Below are 23,856 nucleotides of genomic sequence, written 5' to 3'. Positions count from 1 at the left end.
GGTTAGTACTATATCTGTATTATTGGTGACTCTGCAGATCATCCATAATCAGGTATAGATCTGTATTCTTGGTGATACTGCAGATCACCAATAATCAGATTCTCTCTGTGTGCTGACACCGATCGTTACATAAATAAGTCATTTATGTGAATCGAGCCCATTGGCCCATACGAAATTAACTTTTACTCATAAGTTTTCTCCTAGGACATACATTTTCATCTTTTACTTAAACTAACTCTTCAGCATTTTGCAATTGAAAAAGTACCAAAAAGTAGTTAAAGTGCAATCAAAATTATTTTAAGCATTTTCTTGCTTGCTGGTGGTTTTAATGGCATTTTATTGACAAGTCTCCAAATATCACCAAAGAGAAAACTGAGGTGAAAAAGTTAATTGCATATGTGCCATTGTGTGAAAATGAGTGACTGATTACATTTTTTTTTTTTTTAGAAGGCCCTGCATAGCATGTACCAATCTATATGCTATACAGAATTTATCTAGCTTACTTCATTTTCAGTAGTAACAAAAGCCATCAGGTCTTCTACTCCATCTTGATCCACATCCTGGATTTTAACCAAAGGTTTTGTAACCACAGAGTTTGATGCAATTGTAGTTGTTTGGTTCCACAAAACATTTCCTGAAATAGAGTTAATATAATCCATTGAGGTCTTGAAGAAAAATGTTGGAGGGTTATAGAGTGGGATCCTACCAATTTTCAAAGAGACTAGTTCTTAAAGAGGAGCTGTCAGCCATACTATTAAAGAAAAAAACACATATATAAGTAGATAAATACTTGCTCTACTTACATAACATATGTATTGCACTGTCCACATTTTGATTTTAGTGATTTTTCCATAGTAAACAAAAGAGAAAATCCTTTTTAGGATTCTCCATTTTAACTGCGTCTATCTTGAAGCTAATCCTGATGTCATTTCCTCCCTTACTGTCCTCTGCCTGATTGTGTATGCATTGCCCGCCTTCCTCCCAGTCTTCAGGCACTTCCACCCAGCTCTGCAATAGAAAGTACATTGTCTCAGCAAGAGAAATATTGGCCAATCAGAGAGGAACAGGAGGTGTATGAGTGGAAAACAGAAGGGAAAGAGGCTTCAGCCAATCAGGCTGCATTAGTTAAGTCTGAGGGGAAAGTAAAGAAGCAAAAAAGACAACCAAGCATGCCCTGCAACTTCCTTTGTGGCAATGTACCAAATAAAAGCCATGTAAACTCGGGGATGATCATTTATCAACAAGAAAAGTAATATTAATTTTTAATTTTTTAATTTTTTGTATTGCCTGGTTAGCATCCTTATTACCAGTTTACCAAATAAATATAAAGAATTGATTTTGGATTTTATGCCCGACAGTTACACTTTAAAGAGTACTTGAAGTAAAAAAAGAAAAAAAATACAGAGCCTCTCATGCCAGGCTCTGTCTTAATTATACAGGAATAGGTGGGCATCAAGGTTAAATGCCTGATCCACAGTAATTCATTCAGACATTCAGGGTGGTGATCCCCACCCTCCCCTCCAACACCACCATTTCAGCAGTGGTGTTTTTTTCCCCTCAAATTTCTGCCAAGGCTCTGGCCACCCCCATTTACATTGCCGTGGTAAAGGCTCACTTTTATAAAAAGAAATGGCTATGGAAAACCTGCTAGATGTACCAGTGTATTTACTTTTGATCTTGATCTACTGCTCTAAGGTGGTCATAAAGGTAAATTTCACAGCTTCCAATGCTCCCTCATTTAGAACCAAATCATTCTGTCCATCTTTCACAGGCATGTACACATACACACACACGCAGCAGATTAGATAGATAGATTTCTGTCAGATGCCTGTCAAGTCGAATCTGACAGGAATCTATCTGATGTGTACCACACACACTAGGAACAGATTTCCAATAGATTTCAGAATTAAAACTATTGGAAATCTATCTAATATCATTATTGGACCATTAGATACAATGCAACTCTATGGGCCATGGATCTGCTACCAGCAGCAGATCGACCTAGATCTTCCATCCTGTCAGATGGATCAAATCCATCGAAATCGGCCACAAATCCATCGATAGATTTGAAAGAATCGATTTTTGATCAACTGATCGAGTCTATAGAATCGATCGATCAATGGCTGAAATCGACTAGTGTATGGGCCCCTTGACTGACCCAAACTTTAAACCTTAAAAGTGTCCTCATCTTATCCCAAACAGTTGGGTGGCATGCAGTGTGCACAAAAAAAAACAAAAAAAAAAAACTAGAAACTGTTGCTAATTATATATCTTCACTACCATCTGAAATAATAAGTTGTGTATTATAAACAAGTTATTCCCAATTTCATATTAGATTGTATGGTAATTTGCATCAGATGTCAAACTTATGTCAAACATATAACAAACTAAATATCTAGTTTTTGTTCAGGGTTAGGTAAACATATCATTGATATAGCACAGTACAAAAAAAAAACCAATAAACAAAAACAATAAAGAAACTGACTTACCCATTTTTGAATCAACTGCCAATATGAATTGTGGCTTTACAAAAATCAGACAACCAGACTGTCCAGCACCGCCAAGGTTATGGATTCCACACTGCACCACCTGAATATCCTCATCATCACTAACAGGGCTCACCCACAAAGTGCTGCTATTTGTCCCAGACAAGGCAGATAAAAAGAAGCACGGAGACTTAAAACCTGTAAAGAATGAAGCACACAAAAGGGATTGTAGCATAGGGATTAACCATAGAATACAAGACTTGTCATCGGTTCTCTTGGTCTAGTAGGTACATCCTAAAATATACAAACTATTAGACTACCAGATAATTAATGAACTGCACTACAAAGCTTTCCGCAAATTGTACCATGCGCTATTCAAATATGAAGAACAATAACATGAGTAAACCAATGGCTATCATCTTATTTCACAGAAAGGTTTAAAAAGTAGTGCCTTAACAATTCAAATAAATTGCAGGCTTGATATAGGAAAATATATAAGACGACAGCAGAGTCTAATGATACAGCATGTGATTTGTAGATCAGCAGGTGGGTCTTCAGACAGGAAATCTGATAGTAATGTCATGTATGTTGTGCCTTTGGAAGCCCGGATCCTAGCCTACATCAATAGACGGAGACCACTAAAGATCGCAGAGCATGGGGAAATACTGTAGACTGCAACTCCCTGATCCCTTAACCAGCACTACAAAAGAAGGTGCTGCCATTGAGTATTCTCTGCTAGTCTCTGTTGGGCATAAGAACTTCTGAACTTAAATGTATAGTTGAGGACAAAATTATTAACCTCCCTTATAAAATTAGACAACACTCTTGATTTCTCCATGAAAATGACCATTAACAAGTGTTTTGTTTTTTTAAAGTGTATTTGTTTCCAAAATAACAACATTCACTATGTTTAATTAGAATATGTTATGGGATATTTAGGAGTTGAAACAAGAAAGGGCAAAAATAAGACATCCAAAATTATTAGCCACCTGGCCATTAATAGTCAATATTGTAACCTTTCTGAGACACAACTGACAACAATCTCTTAGAGTATTTCTTTACTGGGTTGACACAGGTCTTCTTGGGGATTTTGGCCCATTCTTCCATTGCAAATTGTTCTAGCTGGTCCAAATTGCATGGTTTCCTAGCATGGCCATTCACTTTGAGCACCCACCACAGATTCTCAATATGATTGAGGTCTAGGCTCTTTGCGGGCCTCTCCAAGATCTTGATTTTGGTATCCTTGAGGAACTGCTGGACTTATTTTGATGTATGGTTTGGGTCATTGTCTTGGTGGAAGACCCAGCAACGACCTAAGCCTACACTAAGAGCAGATGTTTGCATATTCTCCCTCAAAATGTCAACATAATTTTATTTTTTCATGAAGCACCCAAATAAGGCTCTCTGTGCCTGACGCTGCAAAACAGACCTACAGCATGATGCCCCCACCACCATGTTTAAACTGAGGGGACTGTGTTCCTAGGGTTGAAGGCCTCTCCCTTTCTTCGCTAAACATAAGCAACATCCATGTGCCCAAACAGTTCCAGTTTAGTCTCATAAGACTAAAGCATAGACTTCCAAAACTCATCTTTACCTTTTAAATGTTTTTGCATAAACCTTAGTCGGGCTGTGATGGGACGCTCTTTCAGTAAAGAGAAGAAAGGAAGTAGGAGGCCCCAGAGTAGTCTTAGACAGTAGTCCCTCGACAGGTTTTCTGGAGACTGCAGTAAATTCCATCAGTTCCGTAGTTCCTGTATGCTCTACTTCTCTCTTAAACACCAAAGTTTATCTGAAGAGGCGCTTAAACTAGGAACTGTTATCTCTTGCTCCAAGATGAACCTCAGGCATAGGCTCTTCATCTAAGGAATCAACGAAGTCCGCTCCTAGCTAGTACTGACTCTCTGTTCAAGGCTCTTGCTGAAATTTATGATGATCCCCGCCGCACTGCTTCTGCTGAATCTGCACTGTGCAATCTCCAACAAGGGAAAAGGCCTGTAGAGGAGTATGTTGCAGATTTTCGGAGATGAAGTATCGAAACTGAATGGAATGAGGCAGCTTTGAGACACCATTTTCGTCTTGGACTTTCTGAGAAACTCAAAGATGAACTTGCACGAGTTGGTATGCCTGCCACTCTGAGTGGTCTTGTTACTCTGGTCATTCAGATCGACAGGCGTCTGCAAAAAAAAGCAGAGCGGAGAAAACTGGTTCCCCCCGGATGATGCATCCTTTTACAGTTTCCTACTCTTCTGTTCCTGAGTGTTCCACTTCTACTTCCTCATCGGCTGATGAGCCTGAGCTGATGCAACTAGGTCTGGCCCGTCCTGCTTTATCATCTGATGAACGTTTATGGAGACGACAAGCCAATCTGTGTCTTTATTGTGGAGCTTCAGGCCATTTTCTTCCAAAATTGTCCTGTCAGACCTATAGATGAGAAGGATTCAGTTTCCATCAAATCAGAGACGATCGGGCCTGCTTCTGGTTCCTACGTTTCCCTTCTGTCATTACAGGCCCCCCAATAAAACCTTGAAGTTGAGGCCATCATCGACTCGGGGGCTTGTAGCTGTTTTATAGACCCTGACTTGGTCTGGCAGCTACAGCTCCCGCTACAAACCAAGTCCACAGTACTGAATATTTGCTTGGCTGGTGGCACAAAGATCAAGAATCGGCCCGTTACTCAAGAGACTTTTCTGGTCCTTATTTCCACCTCCTCGTCCCACTCTGGATATATCATCTTTGATTTAATAACACCTCCACTGTATCCTGTGATCTTGGGCATGCCATGGTTGCAGGCCCACAACCCGTTGATTGACTGGCACACTGGCAAAATTACTTTCCAGTCTTACTACTGACTTCAGGCCTGTGTATCACCATCCAGTTCTCGAATGCGTCTTAAACAAGAAGTCCTTGAATTCGTTCCTGAAGCTTACAGAGACTTTGCAAACGTTTTTGACAAAAGAGGAGCAGATCAATTATCCCTACACAGAATTTATGATTGTCCTATTGACCTACTTTCTGGAGCAAAGATTCCGTTTGGGTGGATTTATCCGCTATCTGAACATGAACAAGTTGTTCTCAAAGCTTATATAGATGAAAACCTTAAAAAAGGATTTATCAGACACTCTACATCTCTTGCAGGAGCATGTATATTATTTGTTGAAAAGAAAGACCACTCTCTTCGCCCATACATTGACTACAGAGAATTAAACAAAATAACTTAAAAACCATTACCCTTTGCCACTCTTCCCAGAGGTCTTCTAACAACTCCGCACAGCTCAAATTTTCTCTAAACTGGATCTTCGTGGGGCTTATAATCTAATCCGCATCTGTGAGGGCGATGAGTGGAAAACTGCTTTCCGAACTAGATATGGACACTTTGAATATTTAGTGATGCCTTTCGGACTCTGTAATGCTCCAGCTACCTTCCAGCATTTTATTAACGATATTTTCAGAGACATTATTGATCAGTTGGTGGTCGTTTATCTTGATGATATTCTTATTTTTTCCCAAAATATTACTGAACATCGGCAACACTTCAGAAGAGTCTTAGACCGTCTTCGTACCCATGGCTTGTACGCCAAACCAGAAAAGTGTGACTTTGAAAAACTTCTGTTCATTTTTTGGGTCAAGTTATTTCTGCTGGAGGGGTAGCTGTGGACCCCAAGAAAGTGTCTGCTATTATTGACTGGCCTGCTCCAACTGAACGTAAAGGGGTACAATGTTTTATAGGTTTTGCAAACTTCTACCGTAGATTCATTAAGAACTTTTCTGCAATTATCTCTCCTCTCACTCAGCTTACTAAAATCCACCTTCCCTTCTGCTGGTCTGAGGAAGTTCAAGAAGCCTTTGAAAAATTAAAAGACAAATTTATCTCTGCCCCAATTCTGATGCATCCTGATCCCGCACTGCCTTTCGTGTTGGAAGTCAACACTTCTGAAAATGCTGTTGGGGCTATCCTTTCTCAGCGTACTGGCCCAAATGCTGTACTCCATCCAGTTGCTTTTCCCCCCCCCCGTAAATTACCACCTGCAGAAAAAAACTATGATATAACTGACCGTGGACTTCTTTCCATCAAAACTGCCTTGGAAGAGTGGCGATATCTTTTAGAAGGGGCTAGTAATGCTGTATTAGTGTTAACAGATCACAAGAACTTGGAGTACCGTCGTTCAGCTAAACGTCTTAGACCTCGCCAGGCTCGGTGGGCCTTATTCTTCTCCAGGTTCGATTTGCATATTACATATCAACCAGGTTCCAAAAATATTAAGGCTGATGCCCTTTCTAGGATGTTCTCTGAGGAAACTAGCTTTAGTGTGCCTGAAACCATCCTTTCTAATGATTGTTTTTTTATTACTGCAACCTGATCTCATGGACATTATCAAAGAGGCTTCCAGTGAGGTAGTTTCTGAATCTACGCTAAAGTTGATCCCTAAAGAAGGAATATTTTAGCATGAAGACAACATTTTTGTTAGAACATTGTCATGATAATGTGTTGTCAGAACATTTTGGTATCTCAAAGACTCATGAGCTTTTGTCATGAAATTTTTGATGGCCTTGTATGGTCCAAGACTGCAAACAGTATGTTTCTTCCTGTCAGGTGTGTGCCTGTTCTTAGCTATCTAGAGAGAAACCTTGGGGTTGCTTAATCCTTTACCGGTCCCCTCCCGCCGTTGGGGTATGGTTTCACTGGACTTGATTGTCGAATTACCGGATGAGACGGAGAGAACTAATCAGACGTTAGAGCAATATCTTCGTTGTTTTACATCTGCATCTCAAGAAAACTGGTCTTCGCTCCTAGCCACTGCTGAATTTGCTTATAATAGCTCTACACATGCTGCCATTAAGTGGTCTCCATTTTTTGCTAATTATGGTTTCCATCCTGTATCTTTACCAAAAAAATTTCTTTTGAAATACAGGTTCCTTCTATCCAAGAAAGATTATCTTTTTTGTCTGACAATGTTAAGCATATCACTGATGCTTTAGCTCAAGCCTTGGCCAAAAGGTCTGCTGGTAGGTCTAGGAGGGAGTCCACTTTGTTTAAGCCAGGAGACCTTGTCTGGTTGTCTACCTCTAACCCAAGACTACAAGTTCCTTCTAAAAAACTGGGACCAAGATTTATTGGGCCTTATCCCTTTAAGAAGGTTATTAATCATGTAGCTGTTGAATTGTCTTTGCCTAGAAAATGTAAAATACACCCTGTATTTCATGTTTAAAACTCCATGTTCAGGGATCTTTTTCTGGTCGCCAGTCTTCTCCTCCTCCACCTGTTCGATGGTTGTGAGGAATTTGAGGTGGAGGCGATTCTGGGCTCCAGAATTAGATCTGGACAATTGTTTTATCTTGTAAAATGGAAGGGGTATGGGGTGGAGGAAAATTCGTGGGAATCAGCTGATTCCCACGAATTTTCCTCCACCCCATACCCCTTCCATTTTACAAGATAAAACAATTGTCCAGATCTAATTCTAGAGCCCAGAATCGCCTCCACCTCAAATTTCTCACAACCATCAAACAGGTGGAGGAGGAGAAGGCTGCTAGTGTTCATGCTCCTAGGCTAGTAAAGAAGTTTCATCTTAAGTTCTTTTTGAAACCTGGCTCTAAGGGCACCCGGAGGTTGCCCGTGGGGGAGGGGCAATGTTATAATACTCACCGCAGGTTGTTGCGAGTGCCTCTTTACGTGCGTGCGTTCACACTCTCTCCATTATTTCCAGGTCTGCGGGCCGTTATGGGGTTATACGTACATGCGTATTTGCGGTCGCATTGGGACACATGCGCACACGCATGCACACAAGTGTAGACGCGTATTCTGGCGCCAATTTTAAAGGCACTATTTAAGAAACTGGTTAGCAGTGATCCAGCGCGGTCACTTCTGATCAGTTTGGTGCCAGTAGCCGCTGGAGCCTTGTACTTGTTATTTTGTTTTCCTGTTGCCGACCTTTGCCTGATTGCCGCCTGCCTCGACCCCTGCCTGTTTACTGACCTATGCCTGACTGCCGCCTGCCTCGACCCTTGCCTGTTTACTGACCTACGCCAGATAGCTGCCGGCCTCGATCCTTGCTTGTTTGCCGACTACGCCTGATAGCTGCCTGCCCTGACCATTGGCCTGTTCCTGATTTCGTCTCACAATTGTGGGCTCACTTGTTCTCCTCATATCCGGTGGGGTGATCCTGAGGGTCGTGACCTGGTAGCCATTTGCAGCAAAGTAGTCCACTGCCCACTAGTGGTAGCAGCCCATCGTCCCTTGCGGGGCGCTCTGGTGTTGACCAAAGTGGCTGCTTCGACTCTTGGAAAAGACTGTCATCATTGGCCGCCCCAGCCAAGTTCCACATAACATGCAGCATACTACCTTAAGTGTACCAGCGCCCACTACTCTGTTCTTCATATTGCACGAGACTAGGTATCTAGCAGAAGTACAGTTTTCAGGCTTGACCAAGTTTTGCTTACATTTGTGTGCTGGGTGTTAAGCCTTGTACATTTACACAAGGTTACAAGAGAGGGAATGAGACTCTATCCCTCTGGCAACAGAGCAGGGCCAAGGCTGCACGGATGCATTGCTAGCCTCCATGCAACCAACGAGTTCTAATGCTGGGGGGGGTGGGGGTGAGGGGAGGCCAGCAGAGCAGGCATTAAGGGAGGTCTGGAGCCACTGTACACAAGCTAGATTCTCAGCAGAGGCTCCCCCGACCGGCCACTTGGCCGAAACCTAGTTCTAGCATGTGTACAAGGCTTAAAGAGACTCTGTAACAAAATTTTCAGCCTTATTTCTTCTATCCTATAAGTTCCTATTGTGGTCTATCTTACTGCAGCCTTTCCTAGTTGCACAGTGGCTGTATTATCTCTGTTATATAATCTAATCTTCTTTCCTTTGCCAGCTTTGTCAGGCTCAGGCAGGAATGTGCTGCTCTGCTTGTGATAGGATAGAAGTTATACACACCCTCTCCACGCCCCCTGCAGGCTCTGTGTGAGTCACAGACTGAGCTCCTCTCAGCCATCACAAGCTGGTTAGCAGCCATGTCTTTTGTTTGTAAACACTGCCTAAAACTGGCAACTACAAGCCAGGATTGCAGCAGGGAGTGGCAGAAACAGCACAGAGGGGCCCAGGAGAACATAATGAATTGAATGGTATGCTTTTTATTGTAAGAATTTTAGAGTACAGATTCTCTTTAAAGGGAAGGTTCAAGCAAAATAAAAAAATGAGTTTCACTTATCTGGGGCTTCTACCAGGCCCATGCAGCCATCCTGTGCCCTCGTAGTCACTCACTGCTGCTCCAGTCCCCCGCTGGCAGCTTGCCGACCTCGGAGGTCACCAGGACGCATTGCATAAATTTTTACGCATTCCCACTAGTGCAGGAACATTACCACATACATTTTTACACATTACTGGTTCAATGCGTAAAAATTTACAAATTGAACCAGTAACGCGTAAAAATGTATGTGTTAATGTTCCTGCACTAGCTGGAATGCATAAAAATGTACGCAATGCGGCCCGCCGACCTCCGAGGTCGGCAAGCTGCCAGCGGGGGACTGGAGCAGCAGTGAGTGACTACGAGGGCACAGGATGGCTGCATGGGGCTGGAAGAAGCCCCAGGTAAGTGAAACTCATTTTTTTATTTTGCTTAAACCTTCCCTTTAAGCCGCGAAGCATGTTTCCTGTCAGGGTTCGGGACCCGATCTCTCAGGGGACATTACAGGGTTGTGTCTGCACAGACATGTTGTTAGCTTATAGTCTAACAACGTATTATGTTGCTATGCAGGGGCAGGCCCAAAGGAGTGGCGCAAGTAAGTGGGGAGGGCAATACTTTAGGCCAGCAATCAGCCGAATCGATCAGCCAGGCTGATTGATGGCCAAGGAAATCAGGGGGCATTGGAGGCCCCTGTACTCACAATAGATTCTCGGCAGAGGCAATCTAAAGCAAAAGTGGTGGACTATTAAAGTTGCAAACACCACAGACCTATCAAATGAAGATAAAGTTCAGCAATTATTTAATAAATAGGGTAATAACTGTTTAACAATGATAAAACTGAGAACACAGCAAATGCGGTGATCACATTGAATTGTTGCTTTTAAAATGCGGACAATGGAAAACTGGTCTTATTTCAAAATAAATAACACAATTTGTCTAGTGAACAGGCCATGTGTCTTTTTACAAATAGGGCCCAAGGTGTCTGATTTACTAAGAAAACAAAATTGCGTCATCAAAGGATGCGTGCAAAAGAGATTTGATAAGACTGTTTGCAAAATCTTATCTACACAAACAAGCAACACACAATATGTACCTTTGTCTGCGCAGGATATGTTTACACTGCTGGAATTATCAGTTTTAAAAAGAAAAATGACATCTAGAACCCCATCTTCATTCACATCTTCGGTAGCCAGAAAACTATAGCCAACTGTATTGCAAGTCAAAATAAAAAGTTATCTGCAATGTTTCACATTCCACACTAAATTCTCAGGGACAAGCAACATGTTACTTAAAACTTCAACAACTTGTACAATAGAAATAGAAAGCCCAGAGTAACCTCCTTGCACATTAAACAGTAAAATGCTGTTTAAAACCAGTAAAGAGGCAATTTACAAATACTGAGAGACTTTGGGAACATTAAAGCTGGGTTCACAGTGGTCAGTTGCATAACTCATGCGTTATAATGACTGTGGCCCCCATAGGGTGGTGGTCCCCTTATGAAGATTAGTTAGCAGACTGTACTATGATGCGTTTCCCCTTTTTGCTTCAACTTCTGCTCTCTGAGTACCCGGACGATCAGAGGCCGATTGTGGTGGATAAATTCGATACTGTTCAGAACTGATGTGGATGTGAATTAGAACCAGTCCAGAAAAGACTGTGAGAGGCACCAGCACTGACACGCTTTTGAACATATGGGTAGCACATGGGTAGCAAAACTGTGACTGAAATGTCACATGAAGGCATCAATTAAATCTGCTGCAAATTTGGAATTAAAAACAAAAAATAAATAGAATTTGACTGGGAATCATTATTAATAAGATCTATTGGAGTGCTATGTGTAGAGTGGACCCAAGCTCTTGCAAAGAACAGACTGTAAAGTGTTAATTACATACACATAGAAATGCTGTAGAAATCATCTGCACTGAGCAGTGTTTGTTTATTTAGATACAGTTGAGTGTATCAAGTGTATGATCAGTAGGAATGACTCACAGTACCTCAGTGCTGCTATACAGGAAAAGACAGATGCTTTAAAGGGAACCAGAGAGGAACGGGGGGGGGGGGGGGGGGTTGAAAAAAGAAAATGATTTTATACATACCTGGGGCTTCTTCCAGCTCCATAAGCCTGAATCGCTCCCACGCCGCCGTCCTCAGCTTCCTGGATCCGCCGGTACCGGGCCCGTCACTTCCGGCGGACGCGGCCAATTGTCCGCATCACAGGGGCTCCCTCCATACATGTACGCATGCGGCAGCGCAGTAAGCAGCCACATGCGTATCTGTATGGAGAGAGAGCACCCTGTAATGCGGAGAATTGGCCGCGTCCGCCGGCCGACTTGCCGACTCGCGGCAATGACGGGACCCGGTGGCGGCGGATCCAGGCAGCGGAGGACGGCGGCGTGGGAGCGATCCGTGCGTATGGGGCTGGAGGAAGCCCCAGGTATGTATATTGAATCCTCTCTGGTTCCCTTTAAAGTGAGTCTGAAGCTGCTTTAAAAATACAAAAAACAGATACTTGCCTAAGGAGAAGGAAGGTTCTGAGTCTCCTCGTTTTCCCGGAGGCTCCTCTGTTTGAATCTCCCGCTGCGGGAGACTTCTGAAGCCCAAGTGCTTCCAAAGACTGCTGAAGACCAGCGGCTGTGTACTGCACACACGTGAGTGATCCAGAGAGGACGCTAGCGTGTGTTCAGTACAGTGCGGCCAGTCTTTGGAAGCCTGAGTGCTTCCAAAGACTGCTGAAGCCAGCCCAACTCAGAAGAGAGCAGTCCATGACGGAATGGTAGGGGACTGCTAACAGTGGAGCCTGCAGAGAAGGGGAAACCGGGAAGGCTCTATAGGACCCAGAGCTTTCCCTCTCCTTAGGCGAGTATCTGTTTTTTATTTTTAAAGGTGCCTTAGACTCACTTTAACCCTTCCTTTGCTCCCTAAGAGTTAATCCAGTAAATTTTCAGGGCATTTTTAGGGGGATTTCTGTGCATTGTAACAAAGATTTTGTTTTCCCTTTTTCATACTGCTCCTAATCTTTTAGAGCAGAGAGGAAGTTCTGAGCTCAGACCCACTTTAATTACAAAACCTGAGACCACAGATACCAGAGTATGGCTATCTTCACAGTGGTGACTTGAGTTGCGTTTCCTGGAAAAACATGAATGCAACGGATAGGAAACATTGCATTGCACTTTTTACATGCAGTGTAAGGCATACACTGAAGCATACAGCATTATGTGGTACTGCACTGCATGCTTTTCATTATGCCCGATGGATCCGCTGCACTGCACTTCTATGTGAACGTACCATTGTGAACGTACCATTACCATATCAATGTGATTATGTTGTGCGATGCAACGCACAGCATACCCCCAAAGTAAATGTAGCCTACAGCTTTTAAGTAGGGCAGTAATGGGGAGATTGCTATTTTTACAGAAGTAGACGGTAATCCTCTTCTTATGGTTACTGAAACTTAGTGGTAAGAATAGCATGCCACCAACGTACAGTAGCAAGAAAAAGTATGTGAACTCTTTGGAATAATATGGAATTCTGCTCAAATTGGTCATAAAATGTGATTGGATTTCATCAAGGCACAACAATAGACAATCACAAGTCTGCTTAAGCTAATACCACACAAATAATTAAATGTTTCCATGTTGTTATTGAACACGCAATGTAAACATTTACAGCGCAGGTGGAAAATGTATGTGAACTCTTGGATTTAATAACTGGTTGAACATCCTTTGGCAGCAATAACTTCAACCAAACATTTCCTGTAGTTGCAGATCAGATGTGCACAACGGTCAGGAGTATTTCTTGATCATTCCTCTTTACAGAACTGTTTCAGTTCAGCAATATTCTTGGCATGTCTGGTGTAAATTGCTTTCTTGAGGTCATGCCACAGCATCTCAATCAGGTTGAGGTCAGGACTCTGACTGAGCCACTCCAGAAGGCGTATTTTCTTCTGTTCAAGCCATTCTGTTGATTTTCTTCCATGCTTTGGGTTTTCATCTTGTTTCAACACCCATTTTCTGCTGAGCTTCTCCTGCAAAATATCTTGATAAACATTGAAATCATTTTTCCTTTGATGGTAGCAATTCGTCCAGGCCCTGATGCAGCAAAGCAGCCCCAAACCATGATGCCCCCACTATCATATTTCACAGTTGGGATGAGGTTTTGATGTCGGTGTGTCGTGCCTCTTTTTCTCCACACATAGGCCCATATGCAATTAACTTTTTCTCCTGACTTTTCTCCTATGTGATATTTTTACAACTTGTCATAAAAGGCCTTTTAAGTCACCAACAAGCAAGAAAATACTCAAAATAAATTTGATAGTACTTTTTCACCATCTTTTGGGTACTGCAACGATTGTGGAATTCTCTCCGTGATCAGCGCACAAGACGTGCGCTGACACTGCGGAAATCCTCCACAAGCGTATAATTTGAGGGAACCCAGCAAAAGGTGCAATGCACCTGTAGAGGGAAATTCCTGTCGACAGGTGGAGCTGTGGAGTGCAGAAGAACAGCTCCTCTGCCCTGCCACAGACGCCAGACAGGAATTGTACGAAGGGAAGGAACGCAGGGCAAGATAGCCCTGAAAGAGAAAGTGAAGCGACAGAGGGTATGTGTGTTCACCAATCTAGTCGCCACCCTGTGAAGATGAACACACAACCAGGAAGATAAAGTGAGAAGGCAATCGCCGGAGATGGCGGTTGCTAACAGCGACACCAGACCGAATAAGCACAGATGAGGAATGTATGTATGTCCACCAATCCAGCCGCCCACCTGCGACGGCGGACACGCAACAAAAGGAAACCGAGTGAGAACGCAATCGCCTGAGAAGCGATTGCGAATGAGATTAAGCAAAGGGACAGATTGTATGTATGTGCACCAATCTAGTCGCCAACCTGTGACGGTGGACACACAACAGAGGAAACCGAGTGAGAATGCAATCGCCTTAGAAGCGATTGCGAATGAGAATGAGCAAAGGGACAGGTTGTATGTGTGTGCACCAATCTAGTCGCCAACCCGCGACGGTGCATACACAACGGCAGATATTAAGTAGGAACGCAATCGCGAGAGAGGCGATTGCCAGAGGTGACACAAGGCTACAGCAAGGCAGAGCACGAGAGTAGCAAAGGCACAGCAAATATACAATGAGAAGATAAGGAAAATAACAAACGCTAACTAAACGCGAACACCGCACTCATTCGCAACAGTGCACGCGTTTATGCGCGGTCTCCGCGTGTTAAGCACAACAGAGACAAGCACGCCTAACTAACCACCGACAGACAAACATAAAACAGAGGACGCGAGCGCTTGCTTAGCGGTTACCTCACCAAGCCTCCAGCAAGCGTTCGTAGCAAACAAGACAGATACACGAAAACAGGAATAAGTGAGAGAGACGGATCCACAGCACTAGCACTAGCACAAGGCGAGTGCGATCCAGGCAAGACAGATAGATGAGATAGCTGCTCCAGCTATACTCCAAGAACAAGGATCAGAACGACTTCCTGTCGACCACCGCTGGGACAGAACAATCGCAACAGACAAACAAAACAGATATGCAATCCTAACTGCACTAGCGAATCTGCCTAGTGCAGTCCCAGGAATTACTCTACGCTAATCTGTAAACAATGAGCAAGGCTGACACTCCAGGAGTGTTTCACAGGACTAACCCTTATGACCAGCCCAGATCTGTGATATCACATGGTATTTATAGTACAAGCCTACAAAGGATGTGGCTAGGCAATCTGCATGACAAACGTATGCAAATTCCTCAGCAGCAAGCTGCAAAACTGACAAAAGGTCTCTCTTCCAGAGACCTGCAGAATGCAGACCTGAACAGTGGTCAAAAGGCTGCCTGCCTGCGCAGGCAGCCGAGCGGATCCTCACAGGTACGTTTCTGATTGTAAAATGCTGAAAATTTAGTTTACAGAGAAAATGAAAATTAGCTCCTAGGAGATAACTCAGGTGAAAAAATGAATTGCATATGGGCCATAATGTTGTGTGTTTCTTCCAAACAGCTCAACTTTGTTTTCATCTGTCCACAGAATATTTTGCCAGTACTGCTGTGGAACATTAACGTGCACTTCTGCAAACTTTAAAGGACAACTGTAACAAGAGGTAAATGGAGGCTCCCATATTTATTTCCTTTTTAGCAATACCAGATGTTTGACATTTTTGTCAAATCTGACAAGATTAGCTGCATGCTTGGTATTGGTGTTATTCAGACACTACTGCAGCCAAATAGATCAGCAGGGCTGCCAGGCGACTGGTATTGTTTAAAAGGAAATAAATGTGGCAGCCTCCATATTCTTCTCACTGCATTTGTCCTTTAAATGCGCACCAATGGTTTTTTTTTGGGACAGCAGTGGCTTCCTCTGTGGTATCCTCCCATGAACTTCATTCTTGTTTAGGGTCTTAGGCATCCTAGATTTGCTAACATGGATGTTAGCATATGTCAGAAACTTTTGTAACTCTTTAGCTTACATTCTAGGATTCTTCTTCACCTCATTGAGCATTTTGCCTTACCGTGGACTGATGAACTGCAAGGCTTTTGGAAATACTTTTACAACCCTTTCCAGCTTTATGCAAGTCAACAATTCTTAATCATAGGTCTTATGAGAGCTATTCTGTGCAAGGCATCATTCACATCAGGCAATGCTTCTAGGGACAAACAAACCCAAAACTGGTGTTTTTTATAGGGCGGGGTAGCTGTAACCAACACCTCAATTCTCATCTTATTGATTGGGCACCAGCTGACTGACACTAACTCCAATTAGCTCTTGGAGAGGTCATTAGTCTAGGGGTTCACATACTTTTTCCACTTGCACTGTGAATGTTTACTTTGTGTGTTCAATAAAAACATGGACACATTTCATTATTTGTGTGGTATTAGTTTAACCATTTCAGCCCGTGGGGATTTTTTGCCTTATGCATCAGAGCAATTTTCACCTCCCATTCATTCGCGAATAACTTTATCACTACTTATCACAATTTATTGATCTGTATCTTGTTTTTTTCCGCCACTAAATTAGGCTTTCTTTGGGTGGTACGTTTTGCTAAGAATTATTTTTTTTATAAATGCATTTTAACAGGATTAATAAGAAAATGGAAAAAAATTCATAATTTCTCCGTTTTCGTCCATTATAGCTTTAAAATAATCAACGCTACCATAGTTAAAACCTATGTATTTTATTTGTCCGTTTGTCTCGGTTATGACACCATTTAAATTTTGCCTCTATCACAATGTATGGCGCCAATATTTTAGTTGGAAATAAAGGTGCATTTTTTCCGTTTTGCGTCCATCACTATTTGCAAGCTTATAAATTTAAAAAAAATGTTCGTAGTATACCCCCTTCAAATGCATATTTAAAAAGTTCAGACCCTTAGGTAACTATTTATGTTTTGTTTTGTTTGTTTTTTTTAATTGTAATTTTTTTTCCATAAAATTTTTTTATTTGGGTAATATTTTGGTGTGGGAAATAAACAGTTAATTTTTAATGTTATTATATGTGTAAATTGTAATGTAAAAAATATGTAGATGTAGTTTTACTATTTGGCCACAAGATGGCCACCTTGAGTTTATTTTTTTCTTCTTGTGTTTCTCGCTAACCGGAAGCACAAGGGGGACAGGGAAACATTTTTTTGCCTCTAGTAAGAGCGCTTCGGTTTTTCTGCTGGGGACACGGATCAGTGATCGGGAACCATGTTCCCGTTCACTGATTCCAGGGCTACTGGGGGAAAGCACGGGGGCGCGCCCGCGATCGCGCCGAATCGCGGCACCGCAGCAGAGCAGCCACCTGGACGTGAGCATCACGTCCGGGCGGCAGAAATGGTTAAAGAGACACTGAAGTGAAAAAAAAATTATGATATCATGAATTGGTTGTGTAGTATGGGTAATTACTAGAACATTGGTAGCAAAAAAAATATTCTCATCTTTTTATTTTCAGTTATACAGCTTTTTTTTTTTTTTTTTTTTTTTTTTTATATATAACATTGCATCATTCTCTAATATGTGCAATTTACACATTATTCAGCATTCTCAGGGCTCGTTCCCACTATCGCGAATCCGCATGCGTCCAATGCATGCGGATTCGCACATGTAATGCAAGTGGATGGGCCGGTTTCCACTGTAGCGTTGTTGAGGTGCGTTTTTTTCAGCGGTAAAAAAACGCACAAAAGAGCCAACGAATTCGCCTGCGAGTGGAATGCATGCGAATCGCCGCTAATGTATTTAATAGTAAAAACGCATGCGTTTGTTACATGCGTTTCTACCCGCGATTTCGCGTGCGATTTCGCACCTTTTTCAATTTTATTTTGCCCTGGCAGTGTCATGGTTAATTTCGCATGGCACCCTGCCATGCGAAATCGCGGGTAAAAACGCATGTGGAAACGCATCCGCATGCGTTTTTACAAGCGTCGGAATGCCGCCGAAATCGCGTCGCAACAGTGGAAACAAGCCCTCAATGTTTTTATAGAACAGGCAGTGAACTTTTGACCTGTCCTGAACTATTCTCTGCAAAAGAAAAACACAATACAGCTGAGATAACCTAATCAGAAGTCAGAGATCTTTGAGTTCTCTGACTTTCAAAGTGGTAGAACTTTGCATAGATAACAACTGGAGTTTCTTTAGGGCTGGTTCAGACGGACGTTTGGAGGCGTCGCGTTCATTGGCATCGCGGCGGCAATGCGTTCGGGCTTTCAGCAGCGTTCGCGTTGCGTTCGGATGCGGTCGCGTTTTTTCTTCCCCTAGGGGGACATTACCCGTAGCGGTTAACTGCCCCTGGAAGCTACATGTAGCTTCCAGGGGCTCCTTGAACGCCAGGGAAAATTGGGAACCGAACGCCGCGTTCGTGCAAACGTGCATGAAAGCTTGGTACAAACGCTCCCATTCACTTGAATGGGAGCGTTTAACGCCAAGCCCCGAACGCTGGCTGTAAACGCTCTGCAAGCGTCCGTCTGAACTCTTCCTGTACTGGAAACAAATGTTAGACTTATGTCTCTGCTCCTAATGCTTTATTTCTTAGCTGGACTACACATACAAATCATTATATCATAATTTTTTTTCCGCTTCAGTGTCTCTTTAAGCAGACTGTGATTGTCTACTGTTGTGACTTAGATGAAGATCAGATCACATTTTATGACCAATTTGTGCAGAAATCCATATTATTCCAAATGGATCACATACTTAGTTGGGAGGCACAATGGCGCTGTGGATATTACTCTCGCCTTGCAGCGCTGGGTCTCTGGTTTGAATCACACTATCTGCAAAGAGTGTTTATGTTCTCCCCATGTCTGCATTAGTTTCCGAAAACATACAGATAAGTTATTTCCTCTAAATTGGCCATAGAGTGCGAATGGACATAGGACTATATCAGGGCCCATTCACACTTGAGCGTTTTGCCGGCGATTTCGGCAAAACGTTCAAACGCCAGCACTTTTCAAAGCGCTAGGGTAATAAAAGTCTATGGGCACGTTCTCATTTGGGCGATTTGTGCTAATCGACGCAAATCGCCCAAAATCGCTAAACGCAAATGCGTAGCCTGCACCATTTTCAGGTGATTTCCCGGCTATCGCGTTTTAGTGCTATAGAAGCGCAAAACGTGATCGCTATATAAAAAAAAAAATTAAAAAAAAAAAATTGCCAGGTGTGAATGGTGATTTTTTTTGCCGTTAATCGCTAAAAAAACGCCAGAGCAAAGCGCTAGCAAAATCGCTAGCGTTTTGCGATCAGCAAGTGTGAATGGGCCCTCAGGGATTAGATTGTAAGCTCCTCTGAGAGACAGTTACTTTACAAAAGCTATATACTTTGTACAGTGCTGCGGACGTTGTCAGTGCTACAGTGCGGCCCATAATTATTCATACCCCTGGCAAATTTTGACTTAAAATACTTTTATTCAACTAGCAAGAAATTTTTTGACAGGAAATGACTTAATTGTCTCCCAAAAGATAATAAGATGATGTACACAAGGCATTTTTGTGGGGAAAAATTTCTCAGCTTTTATTTACATTTGAGCAAAAAGTGTCTAATCCAAAATTATTCATACCCTTCTCAATAGTCAATAGAAACGCCTTTATTGGCTGTTACAGCAATCAAACGCTTCCTATAATTGCAGACCAGCTTTTTGCATGTCTCCATTCATGCCCATTCATCTTTAGCAACGAGCTCCAAATCTTTCAGGTTGGAGGGTCTTCTTGCCATCATCTTGATCTTAGCTCTCTCCACAGATTCTCAATTGGATTCAGGACTCTGGAGTCAGGACTCTGGCTGGGCCACTCCAAAATCTTGTTGTCTGCTAACCATTTCTTCACCATTTTTGCTGTGTGTTTTGGGTTATTGTCATGCTGAAATGTCCACTGTTTCCCAAGGCCAAGTTTCTCAGTCTGCTTGATGTTGTCGTATTGCTCTTTTTTTCATGGTGTCGCTTACTGTGATCAGGTTCTCTGGTCCATTGGCTGAAAAACACACCCCGAAGCATTAGGTTTCCACCACCATGTTTGACAGTGGAGATGGTGCTCTTTGGGTTGAAGGCTTCTCCTTTTTTACGCCAAATGAAGGAAACATCATTGTGACCAAACAATTCAATTTTTGTTTCATCTGACCATAACACAGAAGACAAGAAGTCTTCTTCTTTGTCCAGATGAGCATTTGCAAAGCCCTGCAAGCTTTTGTGTGCCTTATCTGGAGAAGTGGCGTCCTTCTTGGTATGCATCCGTGGAACCCCGCAGTGTGTAGTGTCCGTTGGATTGTCTGCCTTGAGACCTTGCCACTAGCAAAGCCCAGATTCACCAAGATGGCCTTGGTGGTGATCCTTGGATTCTTTTTCACCTCTCTCACTATCCTCCTGGCCAGCACAGGTGTCACTTTGGCTTCCGACCACGTCGTCTGAGATTTTACACAGTGCAGTATTTTTTAATAATACTTTGCACTGTAGCCACTGGAACTTGAAAACATTTAGAAATGGCCTTGTATCCCTTTCCTTACTTGTGAGTAGCCACAATGCGCAGCCGCAGTTCCTCACTGAGCTCCTTTGTCTTATCCATGACTGTCCACAAACCAACAGCAGAGAGCTTCTGTTTGTCACCTGTTGAGTAGATTAAAACAGCTGTTCCCAATTAATCAGGGCAATTAGGATACTTTAAAACATCCTTGACTATTTGGAATGGTATGGAACTTTGGATTTTCCCACAGACTGTGAGGCCTGGAACCCACTGAAAACCGCAAACGCAAAACGCAACCGCTAGCGTTTTGTCTGAGCGGTTTGCAAGCGGATTCATGCGCGTTTTTGGTCGTGTTTTGCAACATTGTATTTTTTTCCCCAGCGGGTGCCTAGCGTTTTGCGTTTTTATCCTGATTGGTCCTGTGAATTATTTTTCATTTTGTTACAGTGTGCTTAACCACAAAACGCTAGCAAAACCGCTCAGTTTAGGTTTTGCTGAGCGTTTCTGCTAGCGTTTCAATACTTTACAATGAAGCGCTAACGCTCCCAAAATGCTGCAGGTCCTGCGTTTGCGTTTCTGGGAAACGCAAACGCTCCTGTGGAAGTTGCCCCATCCATTAACATTAGCCCAGCGTTTTGGCAAACTGCTAGCGTATCGCAGTGCTGCCAAAACGCTGCCAAAAGCGCTCCTGTGGGTTCCAGCCCTGACAGTTTGTGAAGGGTATGAATAATTTTGTACTGGACACTTTTTGCTCAAATGTAAATAAAAGTTGAGAAATTTTTTTTCACAATAACGCCTCTTATGCATCGTCTTCTCTTTTGGGAGACAACTACGTCATTTCTGTTAAAAAATTACTTGCTGGTTGAATAAGAGTAACTTTAAAGAGAATCTGTATTGTTAAAATCGCACAAAAGTAAACATACCAGTGCGTTAGGGGACATCTCCTATTACCCTCTGACACAATTTCGCCGCTCCCCGCCACATTAAAAGTGGTTAAAAGCAGTTTTAAAAAGTTTGTTTATAAACAAACAAAATGGCCACCAAAACAGGAAGTAGGTTAATGTACAGTATGTCCACACATAGAAAATACATCCATACACAAGCAGGCTGTATACAGCCTTCCTTTTGAATCTCAAGAGATCATTTGTGTGTTTCTTTCCCCCTGTTCTCATGCACTGAAGTTTCAGGCTGCTTGTTTCTTCCTGCAAACAGCTTTGCCCTTGTCTGTAATTCTTCAGTATGTGAAAGCCCAGCCAGCTCAGAGGACCATTTATCCAGCTTGTAAAAGATAAGAGAGAAGAGAGAAGCTGCTCTAATCCTAAATAACACACAGGCAGTGTGCAGAGAGGGCCCTGGAAGGGGGAGTTCATAGCAGAACCACAACACTGAAGAACTTGGCAGCCTTCCAGACACAGGCCGACAAGTCTGACAGGGGAAATATACATTGATTTATTACAGAGACAGTGATAGTAGAACGCGCTGCAGTAAGCCAGAACACATTAGAATAGCTTTTTGAACTTGTAGGATGATAAAAAACAGGATGCAATTTTTGTTACGGAGTCTCTTTAAGTCAAAATTTGTCAGGGGTATGAATAATTATGGGCAGCACTGTATATAAATACTAAATAATAATAATCACATCTTACTAAATTACTGGCTCCCTCTGTTTCTAATGGCAAGAAAACCAATCTTTTTGAGAGGGGCTCATTTACTGGTGAACAGTTACAGCAAATGTGCTTCAGAATAAGGATGACTTTGTTTTAAGTGAATTTATAGAGCATAAAGGTAATCATAAGCAAATTTGCCTCACATTTCTTTAACTGCTTAATCATTCTTAACACTGCTATCCATACTATGTACAGTATAATATTCTAATGAAATTAAAACTGTTTGAAATCAATCCAACGGTTCCTTGTATTGCAGAGTTTTCAATATAAACCATTCACTCACCAGCATTGTCATAGTGCACACTCCATGTTCTCTGAGAAAAGGGTCTCACTGGGCAAGGAATGATAAATGAAAAAGCAAATACTGCTGTGAGACAAAGGAATAACGCTGCAAAAAACGCTGCTGTGCGAATTCGTGACATGCGAGAAATTCCATTCGGCTTTGTAACATGGACTTCCTTCTCTCCACTTGTATCATTGTTTTCCTGGACTATTACATCTGTGTTTTTTAAAGGATGGCCTTCAGTATCCATATCTTTATTATCCATGACAGGCAAGGGAGCACACGAAAATCTTCTACAAGAGAGAAAGGAGACTAATTACTAAGGAACACTATAACACTCAGAGAATCCTAGCATATAATGGCCACCTGCACAGCACTGACACAGGAACTCAAATACTGTAGTTTGTGCCCTCTGACTTGTGCTCTGTGAAGAAACAAAGTCTTTATGGTTGTGTGCGTATAGCTCATTAAAGTGTTTTTCTGTCATAAATACAAGTTTTTGAATTGAATCTTTCAACTGGTTACAACCATTACAAAGATTTACAATACTACACTGAAGGACATGCTACAATCAGCAAGGAAGCTAAATAAACTAACTGTAAAAAAAAAAAAAAAAATATTTCTACCAACACACCCAAGGTTAAAGCTAGACTGCAATCAGATGAAATATAAAAACATATTTAAAATAAACCTGGGATGGGGACATACCGGGGGGCTTCCTTCCATCTCCCTCCAGGCTTATTACTCCCATGCCATCCTCCCAAACCTCCTTGTTCTTCTGCAATTGGCCCTGGAAAGTTTTCCAGTCCGGGGCCTACTGTGAATGCGCGGCCCAATGCTTGCTCCTGTCACCAGGATCGAGACGGGGAGGGCCCACGGCCAGACTGGGCCCGCGCCGATTGGTGGATATTCCAGGGCTATTTCCGGACGAACAAGGAGATGGAGGACGACATGGGAATGATAAGCCTGGAGGGAGCTGGAGGAAGTCCAATGTATGTAGATTTTTTTTCTTAAGTATCCATCTCAGGTACACTTTAAAGCAGTTTTGCATTAACAGTGCTGCATATAAGCTTTCTGTTGTTCCTGTACCACACAGTTTACCAGCTGATTAAATTGTCATTTTAATGCTTGCAATCACCATGCGATTTCCAAATCACGTGGTACATCAAAAAAACTGATTTTATCTAGGTACACATATTAAATCACTGGTTAGTGACACATTCTGCTACTGTGGAGGGAGGCAGAGGGACAATGAACGGTGCATGACAGAACAGGAGGGGGTAAGGAAGGAGAACGATGGTGTCTGGCCAGGGTGATCCG

At 42.5% G+C, this 23,856-nt stretch overlaps 1 protein-coding gene across 1 annotated transcript in view; it reads right to left on the bottom strand.

The window, feature by feature from the left end:
- FAM234A (family with sequence similarity 234 member A) overlaps positions 1–23,856 on the bottom strand; it is an 89,671-nt gene that overhangs the window by 43,047 nt on the left and 22,768 nt on the right. The window contains exons 2-5 of the mRNA XM_068244824.1: positions 22,537–22,829; positions 10,755–10,868; positions 2,490–2,684; positions 504–634 (exon numbers count right to left, since the gene is read on the bottom strand). Coding sequence (XP_068100925.1) covers positions 504–634; positions 2,490–2,684; positions 10,755–10,868; positions 22,537–22,801 — 705 coding nt within the window. The 5' untranslated portion in view covers positions 22,802–22,829. The remainder of the gene's footprint in view (positions 1–503; positions 635–2,489; positions 2,685–10,754; positions 10,869–22,536; positions 22,830–23,856) is intronic.

The sequence above is a fragment of the Hyperolius riggenbachi genome, chromosome 7 (genome assembly GCF_040937935.1).
Source record: "Hyperolius riggenbachi isolate aHypRig1 chromosome 7, aHypRig1.pri, whole genome shotgun sequence".
Classification (NCBI taxonomy): Eukaryota; Metazoa; Chordata; class Amphibia; order Anura; family Hyperoliidae; genus Hyperolius; species Hyperolius riggenbachi.
The sequence above is the reverse complement of the archived record's forward strand: the minus strand, read 5'-3'. Positions and strand labels throughout refer to the sequence as shown.